The sequence below is a fragment of the Scatophagus argus genome, chromosome 21 (assembly GCF_020382885.2).
Source record: "Scatophagus argus isolate fScaArg1 chromosome 21, fScaArg1.pri, whole genome shotgun sequence".
NCBI classification, from domain to species: domain Eukaryota; kingdom Metazoa; phylum Chordata; class Actinopteri; family Scatophagidae; genus Scatophagus; species Scatophagus argus.
In genome coordinates, this window is record NC_058513.1 from 9459926 (window position 1) to 9482386 (window position 22461).

The window sequence follows — 22461 nt, forward strand, 5'->3', positions numbered from 1 at the left end:
GAGCGAGGAGCGCAAGAGACACTGGCAACACCCTGAAGGGGTTCAAGAAGAGAGGCACTTAGAGTGAGAGTGTGACAGGGGGGAGAAAAGGGTGAGGCAGTGGTGAAAGGGGTTTTACACATTTATGATGAGATAAATGGACTGACTAAACCTGCTGAGCTCTGATGCTTGCTGGAGAAATACAGAATACACTGCGATGACCAACAACTGACCTGTTTTGACACTTTATCTCCTTTATTGCCTTGTGATGCCAAACTAATCCTTTAGTCGTCATCTCTTATAGGCCACATTAAGCGTGGGATCAACACATATTTGCAAATAATTTTTGAGGTGCACTTCACTATGCTAGATGTGCTGGGCTAGCTGTAAACATGAAATGTGGATCTAAGTATTAGAGGCTTCATTACTGTCTGTTAATAGTGCTTAACCTACAACACATTTTGAACAGAATGATCTGATCAGACATTTGGCGGATGGAAATAAACGCTGAATATCACTTGCAACCTTTGTATCATTATGCGATCTGTTAAAGTGACATGACAAGGATGAGCACATCGTATGTTTTGTCAGACTTTGGATGTTGTTTGTTTTGCAGTCAGATGATATGCAGTACTGCCGCACAGTGTGTTACATGCATTCAAGGAGTGTAAATGTTTATGACCGCAGTGGTGGAAGAAGTGTTTAGATCTTCTACTTAGATTTTTGGAAATACATTTATTCATTTTCTGGAGAGTGGAAAGGCCTAAGCTACAGGCAACAACTGGTTAGCCTAGCTTAGCATAAGGACTGCAAAATGCTGGAAACAATCAGTCTTCATGCCTAGACACACCCCTGAAGCTCACTAATTGTCAAATTATATCTTACATGTTTAAAGAAATGCAAATGATGAACTGTAAAGTGTTTTTGACTATCAATTGTTTATGTTTTATTACTCAAGACAACAACGTGAAATAGTCTGTCATGCACCAAACATCAATAACCATCATAAGAGTGAAGAAAAATTCCACCTGCTGCTATGGACGACCAGCACTCAACTGGAAAATCTACTCACAAAAGGTATTGCCTTTGCTCCTGAAACACAGCCAGGAAGGCAGCAGATATTTGCTCCTGGCCTAAGCAGAGCATGAGCCAAAGTATGTGCTGTAACTGCCTGTGTAGCATGTGATGTTTACAGTTCAAATCCCGGCCTTTCTGTGTGGAGTTTGCATGTTGTTCTTGTGCCAGCGTGGGTTTTCTCCAGCTTCCTCCCACAATCCCAAAAATATGCACATTAGGTTAATTGGCTGCTCTACATTGCCCCTAGATGTGCGTGTGTGGTTGTCTGCCTTTGTGTGTCAGTCCTGAGACTGACTGGCGACCACTCCAGGGTAGGCTCCAGTGACCCTGACAGATAAATGGTATAGAAGATCAATGGATGATGAAAAATTGCATTTATTAATTGTCTCTCAGGCATGGTTTTTACTGCGTGGAATTAAAAAGTGCTGAATGACTGTGGGTATATTTGATTTACTTTATATTGGGGGTAACAGTGACCCAGAAGCTCTCACTATGTGAATATAACAAAAATTATATTTTCTTGAGTTTAAATGATACCAGGATTAGGGGATAGTAAATAAACCTTTAAGCACTAAAGTGGATTGTGCTTGGGCTAAAGGCTGCACTTTGTCATAAGGAAATGCTTTTATTTTTTTGTTTTACACAATATGCAAATCAGCTGTAATTTTCCTAAAACCATTATACTAATTAACAATGTTTTTTTTTCTGATGACATGAATTATATAACTAAATCTTGAGACTAAATAAGCTAACAATTTGCCGATTGTTGTTTCTTACAGTAATTTACCCCCGTAATCTTTGTATGTTGAGTATGTTGGCAGGATGAGGGTTCATCATAGATGACAAGTGCATTTCACAATGTTTGGTAGTTTGATCTGTAAAAATGTATCACATTTTATAAATGGATCATGTGTATGTGATGTATGTGTGATATTAAGCTGTCAAATGGATGTAATTGACTTAAAAGTGCATTATTTAATTGTCAAATGGAGCCCTTGTGCTTCAAAGGTCCTATTTGTAGCACAAAGACAGTCCACAGCCAGACTTACTGTACATGGTCAGCTGGTCACAGCCATTAACAGTGAACATTTACAACACTATACACAGCAGTGTCTGCCTCGTGGACCCTGGCATCTCACAGTGCAGACTCAAGTCTTGGGCATGTCTTCATTACCTGTCGTCATATCCTCTGTCCTTTAAAAGAAATGTGCATACATCAGCCTTCGCTACTGTGGAGACAAGTATCCTGCTGCTGGGGTCACAGTGTGAATCTGTGAAAGGGCCAGACATGCCTGTCTAAAGGGACCAGCAGACGGATGTATCTATAGCTGAAGTGGTTCAAATGTCTCTTGGAAAAAAAAAAAAACAAAGTGATGCAAAGACTGACAGTGCAGGAGAGAGTGGGTGGTGCTTTTGAGGGCACTAATCATCAAGGTTTCATACAGGCTGTAAGCTTCATCATGCACATATATAGATAAACTATGGCTGCACTTCCAATAGCTACAACGTTAAAATGTTACAAATGAATGAAGAATAATTTTATAGAGGGCATTGCTGCTTTTACTCAAGGAAACAACCTGAATAGATTTTCCACAACTGCAAGCGTGAGTTGCACTATAAGTTTGACTCTTAGGGAAATACTCTTATTGGCTTTCTTGGCACATTTAGATAAGAAGATTGATAAAACCATGTCTGTGCATGCATGTGGAGCCAGAGCAAAAAGAGTTTAACTTAACAAAAAATTGGAAGCAGGCGGTGAGCAGCTTGTCTGGTTATCTGTAACATTAAAAGACACACCAACCTACATAGAGCTGTTTTTAGGTGTGTTTTGGAACTTTTGATGGAGCTCAGCTAGCTGACCCCCCCTCTCCCAGTCTTTGCTCAGCTTAGCCAGTCACCCTTCGCCTCTGCCTTCATTTTCTGCTTGCATGAGAGATGAGAGTGATATTGATCTTCTCTATCTGTCTAACTTCTTGGAAAGAAAACGAATAAACATATATCCCGAAATGTTCATGTCTGCAAGAAAAATCCTCTTAAAACATTACTACAGGACTACAGGACTCTCACAAGCCAGCGTAGTTGAGTGCTTTTATTTGCACAGCGACGTAACAGTGCAGTGAACAGCAGACCACATAAATGACAAGCAGGGAGAGTAATTTAAACTCGCCCTGATGCAGAAAATGGAATCACAAACGAAGTTTAGAGCATGGTAATGAGGGTGTGTCTGTGTGTGCGTGCATATTATGTTGTGTGCGAGTGTGTGCGGGTAGAGAAAGAGACAAGGATAGGGAAGGCCAGAGTGTATATTAAGTTTCTCAGAGAATACTTTGAGCAGTTAAGCTCCTCTAAAACATTTTAAATAGTGATGAGATGAAGATTCATTGGCAACATGAAAATAACTTTCCCCCAGTCAGCATACTGTGTATGTAATGTGATTAGCAAGTGATTAGTCCAGAATCTGTGAAGATATGGTTCAATGGTGTGTCTGCAAGTACAAATTAAAATTGAATTTAACAGAAAATTTGCTTTGTGTGGAAAGAATTGTAGCTGATGTGGTATTTTCAAAAGAAATGCTGAAATGTCCATTTCAGGCCTGTAGCATTTTAAAGCTGCTGAAAAAGTGACAAACCCAGGAGTCGGTGGCAGGGGTACAGTATGGAGCCTAGGGATGCTCACTTACACTGCATCTCATTAGTCCTGTTAACTTTTCTTCACATTCTTATCATAAATTTTTCCTTTTCCCACAAGGTTGATCTAGACACTGCAGGCTTTATCGCAGACATTTTAAGTGACAGATTTAGCGCTCTGTGTTCCTCTTTTTATCTACTGTCTCACCCTCGTGTTATGTATATTCCTCCACTCTCGTGTAAAGAATATTCATGACTGTCACAACAAATATTTAGACATGTTATTAACTCTGCAGCTGATTCTGGTGTTTTCTAGCACCTTCCAGGAGGAGACTTGCCTGTGCTGTTGGTGACTTTGTGTCATGGTGCAATATATTTCAGAAGTTTACAGCCTGCTTCCAAACACACTCTACAATCTGATAAGGGAATTGAATTGGAGGACAACTATAAATATCTGCAGACTTTTCCTGATAGCAAACTTCAGAGGCGGTCACAGAGATAATTTGCAGGGAAGTACAGCACTTTTTGTTTTCCATACAGAAAATGACATCTTTTCACGTCTCCTGAAGTGATGACCTTATTTGAGAAGATTTTACCGCCTTGGCTGTGCGCACTGCAGCTGTTGAGGGGAGCTTTGTGTAACCCCAATATGGCTACCGCTCTGAGCTACACACAAATAAATGAAATCTCTGAGAGCCATGTGGTGAAAGACGAACATCTTTTTTGACTTACAGAGGAACTGATACTCTCCGGCTGCCTCTTCACACTGGATAAACTTCCAAGCAGAGGGACCAGAGTCTTATTTATTCCTTCTGCAATTAGTTGGCTTAATTTAAACATGAAATTCAGCATCAGTGCAGGCCGGTATACTGCAACAGCTTGGTGATTTACACTAAAGACTGACCAATTATTGCACTGTCTGGTGGGCAATATAGATGCATGTGGTTCATTTGTGCATGATAGTGCTTTCACATTTTTATTGTTTGTATTATTTGTTTCTTTTGTTATCTCCCTTGTACATGTAAATGCTCTCTGCAAACCACATTTCCCTTTTGGCACAACATTTTTTAAATTAGTCAGCTATAATCGTGTAATGTTTAAATTAAAAGTACTTGTAATGAACACCCTGCCATGACCAAAAAAAGATTGGCCCATATCTGCCTTTATTAAAAAATGTAATTAAATGTTCCTCTCCACCAATATTTTTTACAGTTGGAATTTGGATGTCAGAATTTTAAGTGCTGAAATCATTTAAAGCACACTTCTCTTAAATGTTATTTAGGTTTTTCCACTTCATTACCATCTTTTTTTGGTCAGACAGGTATTGGAAGGTTTTCACAATGAGAATCATTTATCAACTGGCTAAGGGAAAAGTAACTATGATCTATTTTGTTCTCACAAATGAATATAATAATGAATAGGAGTGTAGAATAAATCCTATAATTTACACATAAATTTACTGGCTGCAGACCTTGGCACATTTATCGTCAATATATGACACCATGGCTCCATCCTGTGGACATAAAAAGAAGTTCCAGTCAGTTCCCGAGTAATATCTTTTCTTCAGTCTTCACGCTAAGATATGCGCATCCTTTGAAAAATAAGAATAGCACTCATCTAAATTGTAGTGCGTATAAAATTGGTAAAACAATAGTTTTCACTCAATTGATTAAAATTTTAACTACAAGAACACATAACACAAATACACTACATATCAATGAGAAAATTATAGTCTGTATATTCACATTAATGATTAGTGACAGTTCTAGACTAAAATTTATACAGGAGCCGGAAAAGAATCACTTATAATACATTGTGTAATACGTTACACAGACTAATGGGCAACAATTTTAGTTTTCAAACTTCTAAATGGATACTGCATAGTCACATCTCTTAACTAGTTCTGATTTGTCAACTCTAATGTGGTTAAATTTAGATGTAATTCCAACAAGGTATCACATCAGGGTTGGTAAAAATTCAAAGGAAGAGAATAACTGCAATGGAGATTTCACAAACTCACGCTGCACATTTTGTGGCTGAACTAGTGGTAGCTATAGCCACAGCCAAATAACTCTACAGCAAACAAGACAGTGAAAGTTGCTCTTTGTGTCTAGCCAAAGACATATCTCTCTTCATAGCCCTCATGACAGGACAAAATGGCAGAATTTGGTAGAACCAAATTTGTATCTGCTAACAGCTGGAGGAAAACTAACACCTGGGACAGAACTGTCTGATCTGTGCCCCTTTTCACACATCAGCACATTTTGGATGGAGACCTGACACCCTGAAAACTGCAGACTACTTCAGGAGGCAACCTTTCCAAGCGCTCCCATACAGGAGCCAAAACCACTAACACTGGTCTGTCAATAGAAAGGGTGGGATCAAGTCATCCAGCTGGCAGAGCATGTGTCTGCACCATGGAAGTTGCCATGGTTTCGCTGACAGCAGCCATATCATTATTGGAAACCAGGACCCACCTGTGCGTTCTGAGGCCAGCAGAATGATGCAGAATAAATGCCAAGCAATTAGGGGAACGGGGGGAAAAGCATAAATAAGATTTCTGGGCCACGTTCAGTGAGGAAACAAATCAAGAAAGAGTTTTGTGAGACAACACAATACTTTTACAAGAGAATGCAAAATTATTTATTTCTCTTCTTCTCCCACATGCCCCATGGGGGCTGTTTTGTCAGCTAAAAATCTGTGAAATCTATTCAAGATTAGTAATTATGTTTCAGCTAATTTTTTTTTCATGTTATGCCACACATTTCATGTCATTTTTAAAGGTTATTTAAAGCTCTTCATACTACGCCACCTGACCATTTTTTTCTCTACGGCAAATGACACACAAAAAACAAAGATTGAATTGTGATAAAGCAAAATGACTAAAGGTAAAGTCTTCAAAACTTGCCCTTAGACTCCTACAAGGGTGCTATGCCATCTTTGACCACACAGACTGATATTCAGTGGCCGTTACAACGAAAGAGGGCGCTGTGTATCTTTGTCTTGGTTTCGGAGAGAAACCAAAGGCGGATTTGAGCTTGCTGGTCCAAGTCGTTGTTATACTGATGAGCGTCGGTAGGGGGAGACAACGACAATGTTAAGTCCTCTCAGCCAGAGGACCACAAACCTGTCACGTACATAAATAAATCATTGTAAACAAGAGCGTCACTTTGGTTGGAGTCAATCAGTGGGACAACATGAATCATGAAATTGGAGTAAATATTTTTAGAAAAATGTATAGTATGCTTTTTTCCATTTTTTTTTACTGTTTTAGTTTTACAACCTAAAGCCACACTTGAACTGAACTTTTCATCACTCTGCCTTATGTGGGTCGAATAAAACATTTATGATCCATAGTTCACCCTGCGATTGACTGGCGACCAGTCCAGAGCGTACCCCGCCTCTCGTGTAGTGCATGCATTTGTTCTTTTATGAAGTTGATGACATTAATGCGGTTTGTTAGCATACAGCTTCATCGCAAATGGTGAAAGAGACTGTCCAGTTGACAGTGTAACATCCCTAAGACGTACTTTGAATGCAGATGCCGCTTATTCAGTGTGAGCTGTGCCTGAGAACATCACAGAAGGCCATGCAGCCTACCGTGCGTAAATGCATGATATGTACGTATTATTACACACACTGTACCCTTTTGTTCCTTGTGCAGTTCAGATGTGTTATTGATCTCTCCATTCTAATATGATGAAAAAAAAACACTGAACCAACTACCAACTCTCTTCCATCCACGCACCCTCACCCTCACTGTGCTCACATGCACTCTTGTTTATTGCTTCAAAGGATCTGCTTTCATGTCACCAGCCTAATCCTCAGCCCCCACCGCTCAATGTTAACAGGGGGAGGTGAGGAATGAAAGGTCCAGAGCAGCTGAAGGTATGGTACAGAATGAATGATGCACATGACATTGATGGATTATCGTTCCTATGCTGTAAGCTTGTATTTATAAATAATGACTTATCACCTGAAGATAAAACAAGGCAATGCAGCTTTGCAGTGTTGTTGTTTCTTTTTCTCTTTCATAAAAAATGTTTTGAAAGAATAAATTGATATGTAGCTTATTTACTCTTGTGTAGTGGGTTTTAGATTCATTTGGTAGGTTGCAGTTTCAGTTTCCAACCCTCTCAGCACTGCTCAGAGTTTGCAGATGTTGAGGTACAGTGGATTTGTATGCATTCTGATAGAAAATAAATAAATAAATAAAACTGATAGCAAATAGGTTCCATGGTGCTCCACACATGTATTGTGGTGTGTTTTTCGAAAGAAAATCAGTTTTAATTTAAACAATAATTCACATTACATTACATATCAAAGTGCTCTCAGTCAAAATAACAAGTAAGCTATAAGTTATACTTTTTATTATCAACTTTAGTCTTAAATAAAACAACTCAAGACTGCAGTCATCCTCATCTTCATTCGGGATTAACTTCTGTTCAAGGTAATTGAATGATATTGTGAGTTTATTAACTTCATTTAAATAGAGTCCAACAAAATAATATTTTTGACTTACAAAGTCCAGAATATACAGCACACAAGGCTAGAAAATATTCCACTAAACAATATTTTCCATTTAGTTTAGACAAATACAATGCGCATAAATCAGACACAAACACTTCAACAAGTAGCAGCTTCTTGATAAATGTGTACTTCTATGTACAAAAACTGAAATAGATGTCCTCATTGTCTTCTTGCATTATCCCAGTTGTAGGTATGTTTTGTACATGAAGTTTAAATGGAAATGTAAGAAAATGGAAATGGAAAACACACGCTCACACGCTTTACTCCTCTCGTTTAACAAAGAAACATGATGACTTCTGTCCAAGCCAGAAACCTGCCAACATCCTCCCCTTAAAGGAGCTCTTAACCTGCTGGAGCAGTCTGATCTCCTTTCTGCCCTCCCTCTCTTCTCCTTCCTTTACTTCATCCACTGCATAAAAATTGATGATACCAACAGGATGGTCAATGTATACCCCAATGGTTGTGCTCTGGGGAATATCCCATATTTCTGTGTTAATGCCATTGAACCACACCTGGTAGTGGGACCCGCCCCACCCAAGACCCCACGACTGTTCATTCTCTCCCAGCCCACAGGGTCCATCGCTTCCCCTCCTCCCCGCCCCTTCATAGGTGACTCCAACGACTGCCCATCCTGAATATTTCACTTCCCAGTAAGCTCGAAAGCCCAGGATGCCTTCTTTGCAAACAACCTTGAAGGGAAGGAGGAAGAAGTTAGCTCAGCAAAAGTATTTTACATCTCGATTTGTTGTTTGTAACCTACCTGAGGGACATGCTCATATCTCTCTGGTCTGTCCAAGACGGGACAAGTGACATCATCTGTCATGCGTGACACCTTGGATCCACCGTCTGTGATCCACAGCATCTTATTGGCTGTCTTATCATCCAGAGATAGATTGATCCAGTCTGCAGGATGTGGAATATTTGCAGCCATAACAGTTAGAATGAGAAATTACATTAATTATCGTGGAAAATAAGTTTGCAAATTTTAAAGATTGCTCTCACATTTGAGAAGATCTGCTCTGCATTTGGGCTCTGGGATGTTGGGCTCGTAGTCTGGGATTTTTTCTGAGTGATGAGAAAAATCACATTGTGGATAGCTGCTTTTTAGACGATGACAAGATGTCAAAGTAGTGGCATTGTCTTAAAAATAAACTTAAAGAAGCCCTTTAAGAGGTAAGGCCTTAGTGTGCTCAAAGGTTGTTATTTTAAAATGATTTATACTTTAAAATCTTACCTATTGGAGTAGCCCCAGTTTTAGCTTTTGTTCCTGTAAATGTAAGACAAGCATAACTGCCATTTATTCTATACTAATTGAATGGTAGATGGAAAAAATGACATGCTAATAATATACAAAATATGCTCAAATTGTCAAAGTTGACCACTCTGCTTTACTCAAAAGATGAACATAAAATCCAAGGAGACAAATCCTCATCCAATGGTTTGCATTCTGACTCAAGGAACTTCTGATAAACTTTCCATATACAGTATGTACAGTACTCCTATCTGATGAAATATTCTGTATTATCATTCCTTACCTGCTGAGAACTAGAAAGGGAGTTCACTCACCATGTCTGCTGGTTGCAGGAATGAATCTCTTATTGGGAGCTCTGGTTGGCATCTTAATCACTTCTTGCCGTGTTGAGGTTTCCTGAATGTTGGTGTCTGTCAGTGGCGTACTGCTGCAATGATGCAAACAGCTTCTTTTTATACCCACCCCAGGACAGGGGGTATTAAAGGGTTTTTATTTTGTGGGGGGAGGGGGGGCTGTGGCTCCCTAAGAGAAATTTTGGTAAGGTATGTAGAGATAATGAGCTCACTAATGGGCGTGCCACACAGCCTGCCAAACCTGGATATTTGGGGTAGTGCCACCACCTGACCCGCTGACCCATATTTATCCTAGTAGTTTTGAATTTGCTTTTACAATTATCCTCTCATCTCTTCGTTATCAAACGTACATCTTGGAAATATGCACCTGTTCGGGAATGCAGTCATCCTGCACAGAAAAAACGAGTTTTCAAAACCTGCAAGAAAAGAGCTTAATGACTCTTTGAGACTTTTTAGAAATAAAATAAGATACGTCTTTATTAGTCCTGCACTGGAGAAATTCACAAATGGAGACGGTGAGAAGGGAAACGTGGTTCACTGTAGTTTATCTCTAAGTATTTTTGTGGCACATTTTGAATCCCTAATGTCTGTGTTTAGACACTGGACTGTTTCTATCATATCATGTGTTCCCTTTACATATCAATGTACAGGAAATACACTGTTCTGATACTTTCCCGGTGCTTGTAAAAGTTCAATGTCATTTGTGAGGAACCCATCAAATGTGTATTTATTGGTGACACTATCCAAAAAATAGAACATTAAGTACATCATAATGACAACATGAGAGATGTTTTTCTTTTTGAGACTTTTGATTCTGTTTTGTATCCAAGTAGCAGAATTGGTAAACGACATTGGCACATTTTGTGTAAGAACTACAAAAATAGGTGTTTCTATAGACACTATAGAAAGATTAATACTGAAGTCATGACCTTGCACACAGAGCAGCCACTGAACAGGCTCATAGCTCAGTCTTTTGACAGAGTCTGTCATCATTGTCCTGAAAATCTGGTGCCTTCCTGTGAGAGGAGAATTGGAGGAACTCAGTTAAGCACACATGTTTCCCACACTCTCCTCTCCGTTATTTTCAATCAATCCCATTGCTCAGTCCAGAGCAGCTCTGAAATTATAGGTCCTGGTATGTAGTGTTTAGTATGTCGGTTGCACTGTAATCAGCGCTTCAGTCAGTCATCTGCTTCGGCAGGAAGGAACACAAGAAGGACGAGACAGCCTTGACTGGACCCTTGGCAGGGTGCCTGAACAGTCAACACCTCAGACATGCAGCTTGCTGTAAAGGGCGAATCACAAGAAAGGGTTTACGATCAGCGACATGCTTTTTCTTTTAACCCATGCTATGTGCATTAAGGCATTTGATTGTAAATGGCTGATGTGATAATGCAGGTCAAGAGCGTAGTTAAGCCCGGTATGATGAACCAAAGAACCTCCAGCCAAGTGACTCGCGGTCGTCTCAGTATTTAGGTTACTGGGTTGTATTTATATACGTGTATGTGAATGTTGCTTGTATGCATGCATGCATGTGTGTATGTATGTATGTATATTTCATTGTATGATTATCAGATATTAATATCATGTATTTCCTTTACTTTTTATACCATCATGATGTCATGGGTGATGTGTGAGCAATTATTTATCATGACGAAATTCAACCTATTGAATTTTGTGTTGAATTCTGTGTGTATACAAATAAGTACAGTGTCAAAAATATATGTTTTATTGTGAAACTGAATCAAAAATGATTCAATTTTATTGTTTATATTGTTTTGTATGTGGTCACTAATAAAGTCATGATTTTAAATTAGTGTTGTTTGTTTTATGAATGAAAAACTTTTTATTAGATTTTTATTGTTTTTTAACATTTAAAGTTTGTAAGAACAAAAGAACAGGTAAAATGCTGCTGCAAGACAAATGTTAATACTTTATCACTTAAATTCTTCTAACGGAGAGCTGACAATTGCTGACTTTTTACACTTCTGAATTGTGAATATATTTTTGCTTTTTTAATAGGTTATGTGTTAGCACCTGTTGGCCTCACACCAGCTGTATGTGTCCACTGTGTGTGTATGTGCGTGTGTGCGTGTTTCTGTGCACCAATCACCACATCCACCATCGGTGCATCAAAGTTGTCAGTGAGCAATGTGAAGAGGTCAGTCCTGCTGATGTATAGAAAGAAGAGGGGGAGGGCGGGCTGTCCTTGGTAAGGTGTCCTACAGACATCCAAGCATCCATCTAACCATTTTAAGGAAAAACATACATACACATCTCCAATTACAAGCCCTCCACCCTCCGTCCCAGTGGCGTGGACATGAGTGTGTATCTCAGGTCCAAGACACTGGCTCTGATTCCTTCACCTCTGTCCTGCATTACAGGTATATAAGAGTGTTACTAAGCTGTCACACAACAGAGCCAACAGAGACTCATCAGACCTGTGACATCAGCTGAGACAGGCTCACTGCTGGCATCAAGATGCCCACCACCACAAGGATCATTTCTGACACCCGCAAGTCAGATAAAGGTGAACTTTATTTCATCAATTAATATTTTTTCCTCCTAAATCTCATACCTTTTTGAACACTTCTAAATGTCTGAGACTGTGTAACCCATCAATCTGCTGTGTTTAGTGTTGTTTAATGCATTTAATATTTAATTATTAGTAATAAGCATTCTTTAAATGTACTAATTTAATAACCTCAGCCCACGCATGCAGCACTGGTGGCTCTTTTATTATCCTCTGAGGCAGACCTTCAGTGAACGGGTCACTAGAGTTTATGTCTGTGTGAAAAGCGCAATATTTCACTGGATGATTTCATGCTTGTCGTTATCACGGGTGCATAATGGTTTCATTGCCTGGAAGCGAGGGTCTGCAAGTGTCAACATCATCTACATTAAAAAAGATTTAACTTGCCGCATGTATTTAACATGCTGTACTGTCGGTATAATGCCAAGCTTGAAAAAATGGGACACTGAACAGGATCGTAACTGGGGGCATTCAGTGTAATCTCGTCAGAACTCACTTATGTCAGCCTCTAAACTGTGACAGCAAGGAAAACTAACTCACTTGTAACGGATACAGCAAGGAGTTGATTACCTATAATGAAAAATGTTCATTCAAAGGCCATCACAGTTTGATTAACAAGCCACACACAGATTTGGGGCTGAGGCTGCCTTTAAGCTTAAATGTTTTATATGGTGTCAGGTTGTAATGAGAACAGACAAAGCAGTTATTTTCATCACCTTATGCTATATCCGGACAGGTGGCTTAACATTCTCGTATGGTCTCTCTTAGCCTCCAGTCAACACAGAGATAAACATCAGCTCATTTAGACATGACACGCATACCAAGCGGAGTAAAAATAACCGTTAAGTTTGAAAAATGTGGATAATGATGACAAGTAGATTTAAATGCAGCGGAAAAGTGCAGCCTAACCTTGAACTGTCTGTCTCAACACCTACAGCACCTAAAAAAAACCTACATTTTTATTTTATTTTATTTTTCCAAATTCAGGGAAGTAAACTTAATTAATTAGCTAATTTTGTGAGATGATTCTGATGTGCGAAGAACTAACAGTTTATTTTGGAGGTGATGTTGCTTGTTGATATAAATAAAACACATTATTTGTGTTGACATCTTAATGCTGAGGGATTAAGTGTCTCCTCTCCTTGATCTCTGTCATTAAGAAAAAAACTGGAAACTGAATTCTAAAACATGATACCAAAGTCTTAGTTTCAAAATTGGCATCAGGGATAAGCCTGTTATGTAACTATAATTTAGCAATTATTTCTGCATGGAAAGTTATGGCACAATACTGCTGCCTGTACTCAAACTTCATTTGAAATCATTGAAATCTAAATGCCAGCAGAATTATTTTTCATCTGTATTACTTTAAGCTTATTTTATTAAAGATATTTCCCTTCATTATTGAGTTTAGAGATGAAGAACAAGTGTTACAATCCATTATCATCACATAAGCGCTATTGCAATATAGCTGCAATTTGTCACTCTGTCATTTGGCTGTTATTTAGCTCCATGAACAAAAGGTGGGATCTTCATCCCAAGCTTATCAGATCTGAGCATGCAGATCATGTCACTCTGCTTAACTGTTAAACCTCTCTGAGCTTCACGCTGGGCTCTGCTGTGACCATAGCCGACCCTGCAGCATGTGAGGTGTCTTGACGGTTCCAGCCGCGTGGCATGAATCAACCACTGGCTCCAGAAAGCATGCAGTTGCTGATGTGATGATCTGACAGAAACAGGTGGTTTTCCAAGTATACTCAGTGTTTCAGTGGCCGTCATCTGTCGAGACACACCTGACACATACCGCTGCCTTTAGTGTTTATAACAGTATGCTGCCATCAATATAGGAAGCTCTAGTGAAAACAAATTCTTGTGCTTTATTTTTGCAGCAAAAAAAAGCAAAGCTGGAAACACACCTTCAGGTAAGACCTTTACATCATTATAAGTTGTTTTGAAGGCAGACAAACAAATCTCACCGCCTCTGATTTTGACTGATGTGGTTCTGTTACTCCTCAGAGAAGATCCCAGCCTATGAGCAGAATATCCCTGAACCAAAATGCAGAGCTGATCTCATCAAATGTGAGATTCTCACCCTTTCCACCTGATTTTATCCTACAACAATTCGATTCTTGATTGTTCATAAATGATCATTTCTTTGTGTTTATTCAGATTGGATCAACCTTACCCTGGATGACAAGACAGCCAATAAGATGCTGTGGATCACAGAGGGTGGTGCTAAGGTAGCCCGCATGACAGATACCGTCACCTGTCCGGTCTTGGATAGACCAGAACGATATGAGTATGCTCCACAGGTACGCTGTGAAGATGTTCTCAAAATGTGTTCAGTCTGAAGTGAGAGTAAAATGAACCAGGGCTGTCCTCTGTTTATCTAACTCTTGAGCTAACAGAGAACGCAAGGCTGCTTCAAATTCTCCGCAGTGACAGCTACAATAAATCACAGGTTATGTTAGATTACCTCTAAATTACACTGTCATTCTCATCCACATACCAAAAGGTCCTTTGCAAAGAAGGCATCTTGGGCTTCCGAGGATACTGGGAGGTGGAGTTTTCGGGATGGGTCGTGGTTGGAGTAGCATATGAGCATGCAGCCAGGAGGAACAGTGAGGGACCCTGCGGTCTGGGAGAGAACGAGGAGTCCTGGGGTCTTGGGTGGAGCGGTTCCTGCTATCATGCCTGGCACAAAAGTCAGAATATAGAGATCACAGGGATTCCTAAGTGCTCCACAATTGGTGTTTACCTTGACCAGCCCGCTGGCATCCTTCATTTCTATGCTGTAGAGGAGACGAAGGAGGGAGAGGAGAGCCCAGGAGGAAAGGAGGTTAAACTGTTGCAGCAGGTTAAGAGCTCCTTTAAGGAGAAAATGATTCCAGGTTTCTGGGTGGGGACACAGTCGCACTGTTTGATTGTAAGGAAGGAGGAATGAAGGACTGACATTATATTATCATGTCATAGAGTCAGTGATCATGAGCTGACCTCTGGCTGATAGAGGAGTGAAATTATGTCATCCCATTGTAATAAAGCTGTAATATAACTGTAATTAAACTATTAACCCACTGAAATATATTCCTTCACATTATATCTGTGCCAGATGTATGCTGGTACATTTCAATAATTAAGTGCAATCCAGATGGGGTTAATTTTGGGATTGAACTTCCTGTGTTTTGTAGACTTTCTTGAAGCCACTTGACCACTCAAGGTTTACACTGATATTTATACGTATTTTTATTCCTCCATTGTTATTGTTTGCTAAGAACGTATCAGCTACCTGATTTGGTATGAGTGTATACAGAATGTTTAATGTGCCAAACTTTAAATAAATAATAAAACACTGAGTAAGATGTATTTTGTTATGATGATTTGTTAACATGATGAAGATGAACTTTGAACTTTGGTAAACCTTTTTAACTTGAAGGAGAATTTAAGAGACATTGCCAGAAATGCTGTAATCAAACGGATTCTATTCCTTAAAATTATTTTCATTAAAACCTGATGGGTCATGTAGGCCACAGATCATCTGTCACATAGCTTAACATCTTCTCTCTCCTTCAGCTGAGGTGTCTCTGTTTATGCAGTTCTGTTTCCTCCTTAACCACTCGTGCTGACAACACTGACGAAACCAGTTTCTGAGTCTTACTTTCAGTCCTGTTTGCAACCATCTTCTTGCTTTTCTGAACACACTCCTAAAGTTTCAGGGGTGTCAAATGCCTGTGTCAGCCTCACTTATATCAATATGTCAAAGTCAAGTGCGTACACTCCCTTCACCCCCTGCTGAAAACCTGTTCCACTGACCTCAACAGCGCTCTCAGACACTCCTACGGTGCCCCTGCCTAATCTTCACTGGGGGTATAAAAGTCAAGTGGAAGACGAAGACCTTACACCTCTACTTTGGATGAATCAGAACATTTTGAAGCCTCTGGACGTGGATTATTAGCACACAGCACACAACCTCAAGATGCCAGCTAGACCCAATTCTACAATAATCCTCTCAGAGAATAACAAAAAAGGTAAAAAGAAAAAAAGGGCAATTGTGCAATGCAAAACAAATTTATTAACATTATTTATTTTGATTAATTTAACACATGTTGTGCACTAGCATTTTGTCGGGCATAGTGGAGTCAGAATAAATGAGTAAATAAACAAATGTGTGGTTCAGCAGTAATACAAACAGGTTTTTCCTTTTCCTGCCTAGACTATAAGGATGATGGAAGTTTAGAAGTCATACTCTCCATAAATTTGCAATATTCAAACTATGTGACATGATACAACTTTAACCTTGCACACAATAGGTCTCAAAAGTTTAGGAACAAGCTTCTTGTTTCTTTGAAAAATGCCATCATACTGCTTAAACCCCTCATCAAGAATAGTATTTCCTATCAGGACTGTTAGAGGATTGCATCATGTGTTTGTGTGAAGCAGTAAACAGCTCTTCACATTCTTGCAGTGTAACCTTTGACCTTAACCTTTACAGGGAAGAAAGTTAAATTAAACAAGAATGAGAAGACAAACGCAGGTAACGGATTTGATGCATGCATCAGCTTATTCATATTATTAGAGTTAGAATTTACGGCATTTCCCTTTTCTTACAGAAAAAGTTTCCACTTATGTGCCAGACATCCCAGAGCCAACAAGCAGGGCTGAGCTCTTGAAGCGTACGAGTAGATTTTTTTGGTTTTTCTCAAATAATTCAGTGTTCAGCAATACTTTCCACAATTTATATAAAAACCAAAGTTGATTTTCCCCTGTAGACTGGATAAATTTGTCTCTGGATGATAAGACTGCCAACAAGATGCTGTGGATTTCTGACCATGGGTCTAAAGTGTGTCGTAGAACTGAAGAGGTTTGTCCGGTACTAGACAGACCGGAGAGATATGAGTATTCCCCACAGGTAAGTCAGACATACATGCAGTTACAGACTACCTGCTAAAGAAACAAATATGCTTTCATTTTCTTCCTTTTTTCCTGCATTTCTTCAAAGGTGGTGTGCAAAGAGGCTATTTGGAACATGAGGGCTTACTGGGAGGTGGAGTTCTCAGGGTGGGTGGTAATAGGAGCCACCTATGAAGGAGCAGGGCGGAGGGCAAATTCTGGACCAAGTGGCCTTGGAGAAAACGAGGAGTCCTGGGGTCTATGTTGGTCAGGAACACGTTACCAGATCTGGTTCAATGGCATGAACAAAGACATAAATGATGTTCCGCACTGCTCCACAATCGGCGTTTACCTTGACCAGCCTGCAGGGATTATAAGCTTTTATGTTGTAACCGGTGATGCAGCAGAGAGGGAGGTTAAGCTGCTGCATAAAGTTAAGACTACTATTGACAAAAAGATTCTCCCAGGTTTCTGGATGGGAATTCAATCATCTTGCACAATACAAAAGAGACCAGAATGAGTTGCTAAAGCTGAGAGTGATCAAATCTGTCTTGATGCGGTCAGATGTTAACATTTCACCGTTAACTGGTGCTAATGTTTTATTCACATATTCCTGTAATCACACTGAATCAAACATGAATCCATTCTGTTCTGTTTGTGGAAGTTGTTTAAAAACATTCATTGTTGGACATTGGTCATTTTCATGTACTATTTGTCAGATATTTATTTTCTGTATGTCTTGTTCTGGAACATCAAATTGGATATTTATTAACTAACTATGATATTATGAGTGTTTGGTTGTCTTGAGGCATTATGAAATTTGAAATAAAGAATGTGTCATGATAAATGAATGAATCCTTACATAAAATTACTTTTTAATAAAAAATATTCTTCTTCATTGTCAAGTTTATAAATTATGACTTGTCATATTTTAAGTTTAATAGCTCTGTAACTAACAAAACTTTGTTCTGGAGATGAAAGTGAAAAAAATCCACAGATTTCATATTCATTTTCCAACAATTTAAAATGGATTCAGTGCTTAGCTTAATGTATAGCTTCTCATGTTTCTGTCTGAAGGTTGAAGAACTTGGTGCGTTCCACAGTTGCACACACAGCATAAAGCACTCGCAGCATCAATCTCCTCTACATTTTGCTGCATAAAGAAAATGGAGTGAGAATCGCTCCCCTCGTGGTTAAGGGAACTCACTTTGATATGTGAGAGGCTTCAGCTTGAAGATCACTTTCCTACTTTGACAGGTGGGCCTCAACTCCTGCCGCCTTCACACCTAGAGCATGAGCTTTACAGGAACTAAATGTGGGGCACCCACACAAACACAGAACATACACACAGGTCCGGAGCATCACGAAACCTCATTTAGCAAGTGTCATTAAGAACCCCATTGAGCGACTGTACATGCAAGTCATGCCAGGATTTCATACACTTTAACTGCTGTCATTTCTTTTGCATACTGTGCAATGAAGGTCGTGTGTGACTGAAACAGCCTGGGAAAAGAAATACATGTAAACATGAAAAACGACACGTTAACCCTTAGGTGCACAGGCCATTAGAACAAAGATATCAGCCACAGCAAACAGTTCCAAAAGCCCACTGTGCATCTGCTTACAGGAGAAACTGCTGTGACCTTATCCTCAACGCAACACGAACACGGGAACAACTGAGAATGTTGAAGAGTTGGTGTTTTGACAAAAGACTGCTGAAAAAGCAAAAAACAATAGAGTTTGGGAAAGTCTATGTCAGAGCACACTCTCTGTTTGGTCAGATGATATGTCTGACCAGTCAGTGTCTGCAGTCTTTTGACTCCACCTTTAGCTTAGGTTTCTTGGAACCCCAGCAGAAGCGATACTGAAAAAAGCACTGTCCAAAACCTTAGACAATGAAAAACTGAAAAAAACATCTGAAAGTGGGTCAAGTTGAGTCAAACCAAGCTGTATACCATGCAGTGAAAATGGGTATAATGGGCATAAACTGGTTAGGTTTTAAGTTCATCCATGGCTGCATTAATATTAGCTTGCAGCCTTGATGTTAACTAGCTACTGTATAAAGTATTGTAATTTCATTGTATTAGCAGTAGATAACATTTCTCATACTGTGAATTATGTCATATTCATCCTGCACAAATATACAAATAAAATGCAACAAATTATGCCATTTTAGTTGCATCCAAAGTCATATGAAAGTGACTTTTAGCAGTTTTAGGTTTCTGTACTGCAGGTATAGAGGACAAATCCCCAATGGGCTACTTGATAAATATATGATGAATATTAGATAGTTGAGAGTTGTCACAGCTCATGAAAGGCACACTTTGTAGATTTGCAAAAAAAATATATAAACAACTGTTTGTTTCACCAACCATAAAAACAAACAAGGATTTAGTTACATAACTGCATGTATATATATAATGGCTAAAGCACATCTAAGCATGATTTATGCAGTGGGTCCGATGATGAGTATGAGTGAGAATTTACAGTCAGTAAGCTTGACGGCTAAACCTATATGACAGGTACAAGCATCCTTCAGGGATCAACGAAAACACAACTGGAGACCGTGATCCAAGAATAATCACACCCACAGCGACTGGATATGATGTATCTGGACGCGCTTATGCGAGGCATGTGAGTGAGTGGTAACCCTAAGCTTGTGTCATGAGCAAAGTGGCATAAGCTATGGCCTATAAGTGACACATATAGTATGACATGTCGGTTGAAGGTAAGAGTGTCCTACATTTCAAGCGGCTGTGTGCTCTGCTTTGAAAGCAATCTGAATAAAAGCTTCAAATAAAAAACAAAGTAATTTCTGACCTTTCTGATGAACCTACATTTGACTGTGAAAGAAATAAAGTGTCAAATATATAATTTATTAAGAGCACCTATAGATAAAAAACGGTTTTCATCTGTAGTCCTGATGTCAGTGACCTCTTTTGGCCACTGGTGTGGCGGCTTGATGAGTTGTGTCTGATCCTAATTTAAATTCAGTGCACTGCCATGATATTGTTCTCATCTGGTCCAGCACCACCCTACAGATGACATGTAACACTTATTTATTCTGACACTACTGGTCCCAACAGAGTTCCTGCCTCATGTAGCCACTGGCCTACGTTCAGTCTGTCAGTAGTCCAGCATGGCCTGGTGGGAGCATCAGTTACATGTTCACTCTTTCTTTGTATGTACAGAACACACACACACACACACACACACACACACACATACCAATTTCATTCACCTTCTCCATGCCTGCTGCTGTGTCTGTCCTGCATATATTTACAGAAACCATTTAAGGACATGTGGTGGTGAAGTCCATACAGTAATGTAATAATTAATTGTCCCTTCCTTCACCTACAAGGAGGCCAAGCTGATCATAGTCGGATGAACAACATGGATGTATTGCTGTCTTTCTTTATCTGATCTACTACTTCTCTCTCTGTGCTCTTTTCCTCTGCCTCTCTTCTCAAATTCTTACACTGTCAGCTCCACTCTTACGTGGTCACCTGTGCTTCATTGGCTGATGCTAATGAAATAGTATCTGTAAATGGCAGCTATTGTTGATACTTTCTGAAAACCTTTGTTATGACCTTCCCTACCCTTATAGAAAGTGATTACAACTTGCTCCCACATCATCATCAATCCAGTCTAAATATAATAATAATAAAAAAAAAAAAAACTGACCATAGGAGCTTGACACTTCAGGCACATTTTCATATATTATTTGCATACAGTAACTGTACTCAATTAACATTTGGAGCACAGGCCAGGACCCTTTCTTACACTGGAGAATTTTTAGACCATGACATTGCTGTGTGTACTTAAATAATCTCAATCTAAAGTCTGAATACTTCTTGGTCATTGGAGTTGTGCATTACTGAAGACAACAGCATCACCCCCTGTCAAAAATGATGCACTACAAACCAGGCATGTTGGCACTGCTTTCTAAAGATATATTCTACCATAACATCGATGTCCTGTAATGTCATTTAATTTTTCTATGTATTAAAGCAACATTTAATTTATACTGTATTTCTGTTTGGAATAAGGAAAATATGAATTGTAAGACTGTCACAAGAAGATACAGCGTACACGCTTGGTAAACAGTGTCACCTGCTGGATTCTTGGTATTTGTACACAACAAAAGGAAATATATATCATACACATGCTGAAATGGATTTTACAAACTCTACAATAGGTTTCCCTTCATGAATGTTCCATTTTGGACACAGTAAAATAAAAATGATAAATGGAAATTTCATTCTAGAATGTAGAGAAATTAAAGTATCACATTTCCAGTATTTTTATTGTTTTATCTTGAATTTTAAAATGAAATGAATTAAATATGATTCCTTTCTATCATATCACACACACACATATACGGTAATATACATTTCCAACCAAATAGTCGAGTCCACATCAAAATAATTACACTGAATAACTTTCAGACAATAAAATATTTATTGTGTCATTTGTCGTATCAAGTGAAGAATGAAAGATGCTTGAATGAAATGAAATGCTTGAACAGAAAGTGTAGAGTATAGAATCAAAATAAGCTACATTTGTGGTATCAGTTTGGTGGTTGACAACTTTATTGTGTGTGAGAATATTGTTATGAGGGCAGCTTTACTCTGGAGCAACAAACTGTTCAGTGTTGAATAGACAGTTGTGGCAAGACAGCACGAGTATTTATATTGGACTACATGTCCACCAGCTAAATGTCTTTTGACAAAAACTACAATTCCCATGAGCCTTTACACTTCTTCCTGTTTCCTGTATGAGAGATCCCCACAGGTTGTTTAGTGTGTAACAAGAGATGACAAGTAGCCATGCAGCTGTCAGTCAACAGGGCTGATTGTGTAGTATGCTAAAAGTGAGGGGTCGTAAATGGAGGCAGTCTGATTCGTCCCATGTGAGAACTGGACATCCTGGGCATCTGAGGTCCTGACCTTCCTGGCCAACACCAAATGGCCTGGACATGTGAGATGCTAATTATAAGATGGCATGATTACTATTTGAGCGCTAAGCAGTGGTTTGAGCGTTTTGTGTCATACTCAGGATTGCAAGGCTTGGATATTTTGTACCACTTTATTGAGTTAATTTACATATGGTGCCACCAGCCAGCCAGGCCTTTGAGCTGCTTTCCTGTGAGAGTAATTTTAGACTTGACTTTTGTCCTACCTCCTTGTTCTTATCATAGTTCTTAAAATGCCTTTGATATCTTCC

At 39.2% G+C, this 22461-nt stretch overlaps 3 protein-coding genes across 3 annotated transcripts; 2 read left to right on the plus strand and 1 right to left on the minus strand.

The window, feature by feature from the left end:
- Positions 1 to 8023: 8023 nt before the first annotated feature.
- On the minus strand, positions 8024 to 9831 carry LOC124053097 (tripartite motif-containing protein 16-like protein). The gene is made up of 4 exons (XM_046378061.1): positions 9780 to 9831; positions 9216 to 9278; positions 8974 to 9116; positions 8024 to 8902 (listed from the first exon to the last, which is right to left on the minus strand). Exons 1-4 carry the CDS (start codon positions 9829 to 9831, stop codon positions 8474 to 8476), a joined length of 687 nt encoding a protein of 228 aa, XP_046234017.1. The 3' UTR covers positions 8024 to 8473.
- Positions 9832 to 12299: 2468 nt separating this feature from the next.
- On the plus strand, positions 12300 to 15595 carry LOC124053098 (stonustoxin subunit beta-like). Its single transcript, XM_046378062.1, has 4 exons — positions 12300 to 12348; positions 14365 to 14427; positions 14518 to 14660; positions 14864 to 15595. Exons 1-4 carry the CDS (start codon positions 12300 to 12302, stop codon positions 15290 to 15292), a joined length of 684 nt encoding a protein of 227 aa, XP_046234018.1. The 3' UTR covers positions 15293 to 15595.
- A 726-nt stretch (positions 15596 to 16321) lies between these two features.
- LOC124053099 (tripartite motif-containing protein 16-like protein) lies at positions 16322 to 17755 on the plus strand. Its single transcript, XM_046378063.1, has 4 exons — positions 16322 to 16373; positions 16956 to 17018; positions 17115 to 17254; positions 17345 to 17755. Exons 1-4 carry the CDS (start codon positions 16322 to 16324, stop codon positions 17753 to 17755), a joined length of 666 nt encoding a protein of 221 aa, XP_046234019.1.
- Positions 17756 to 22461: the final 4706 nt, after the last annotated feature.

Excerpts from the sequence above, each read along its gene's own strand:
- LOC124053097 (XM_046378061.1), bottom strand. The coding sequence starts at position 9,831 with ATGCCAACCAGAGCTCCCAATAAGAGATTCATTCCTGCAACCAGCAGA. Across the intron at positions 9,279-9,779 it reads TCCTGCAACCAGCAGACATG|AAAAAATCCCAGACTACGAG; the intron begins GTGAGTGAACTC and ends CTCATCACTCAG. Across the intron at positions 8,903-8,973 it reads GATATGAGCATGTCCCTCAG|GTTGTTTGCAAAGAAGGCAT; the intron begins GTAGGTTACAAA and ends CTTCCCTTCAAG.
- LOC124053098 (XM_046378062.1), top strand. The coding sequence starts at position 12,300 with ATGCCCACCACCACAAGGATCATTTCTGACACCCGCAAGTCAGATAAA. Across the intron at positions 12,349-14,364 it reads CACCCGCAAGTCAGATAAAG|AGAAGATCCCAGCCTATGAG; the intron begins GTGAACTTTATT and ends GTTACTCCTCAG. Across the intron at positions 14,428-14,517 it reads CAGAGCTGATCTCATCAAAT|ATTGGATCAACCTTACCCTG; the intron begins GTGAGATTCTCA and ends GTGTTTATTCAG.
- LOC124053099 (XM_046378063.1), top strand. The coding sequence starts at position 16,322 with ATGCCAGCTAGACCCAATTCTACAATAATCCTCTCAGAGAATAACAAA. Across the intron at positions 16,374-16,955 it reads CTCAGAGAATAACAAAAAAG|AAAAAGTTTCCACTTATGTG; the intron begins GTAAAAAGAAAA and ends CTTTTCTTACAG. Across the intron at positions 17,019-17,114 it reads CAGGGCTGAGCTCTTGAAGC|ACTGGATAAATTTGTCTCTG; the intron begins GTACGAGTAGAT and ends TTTCCCCTGTAG.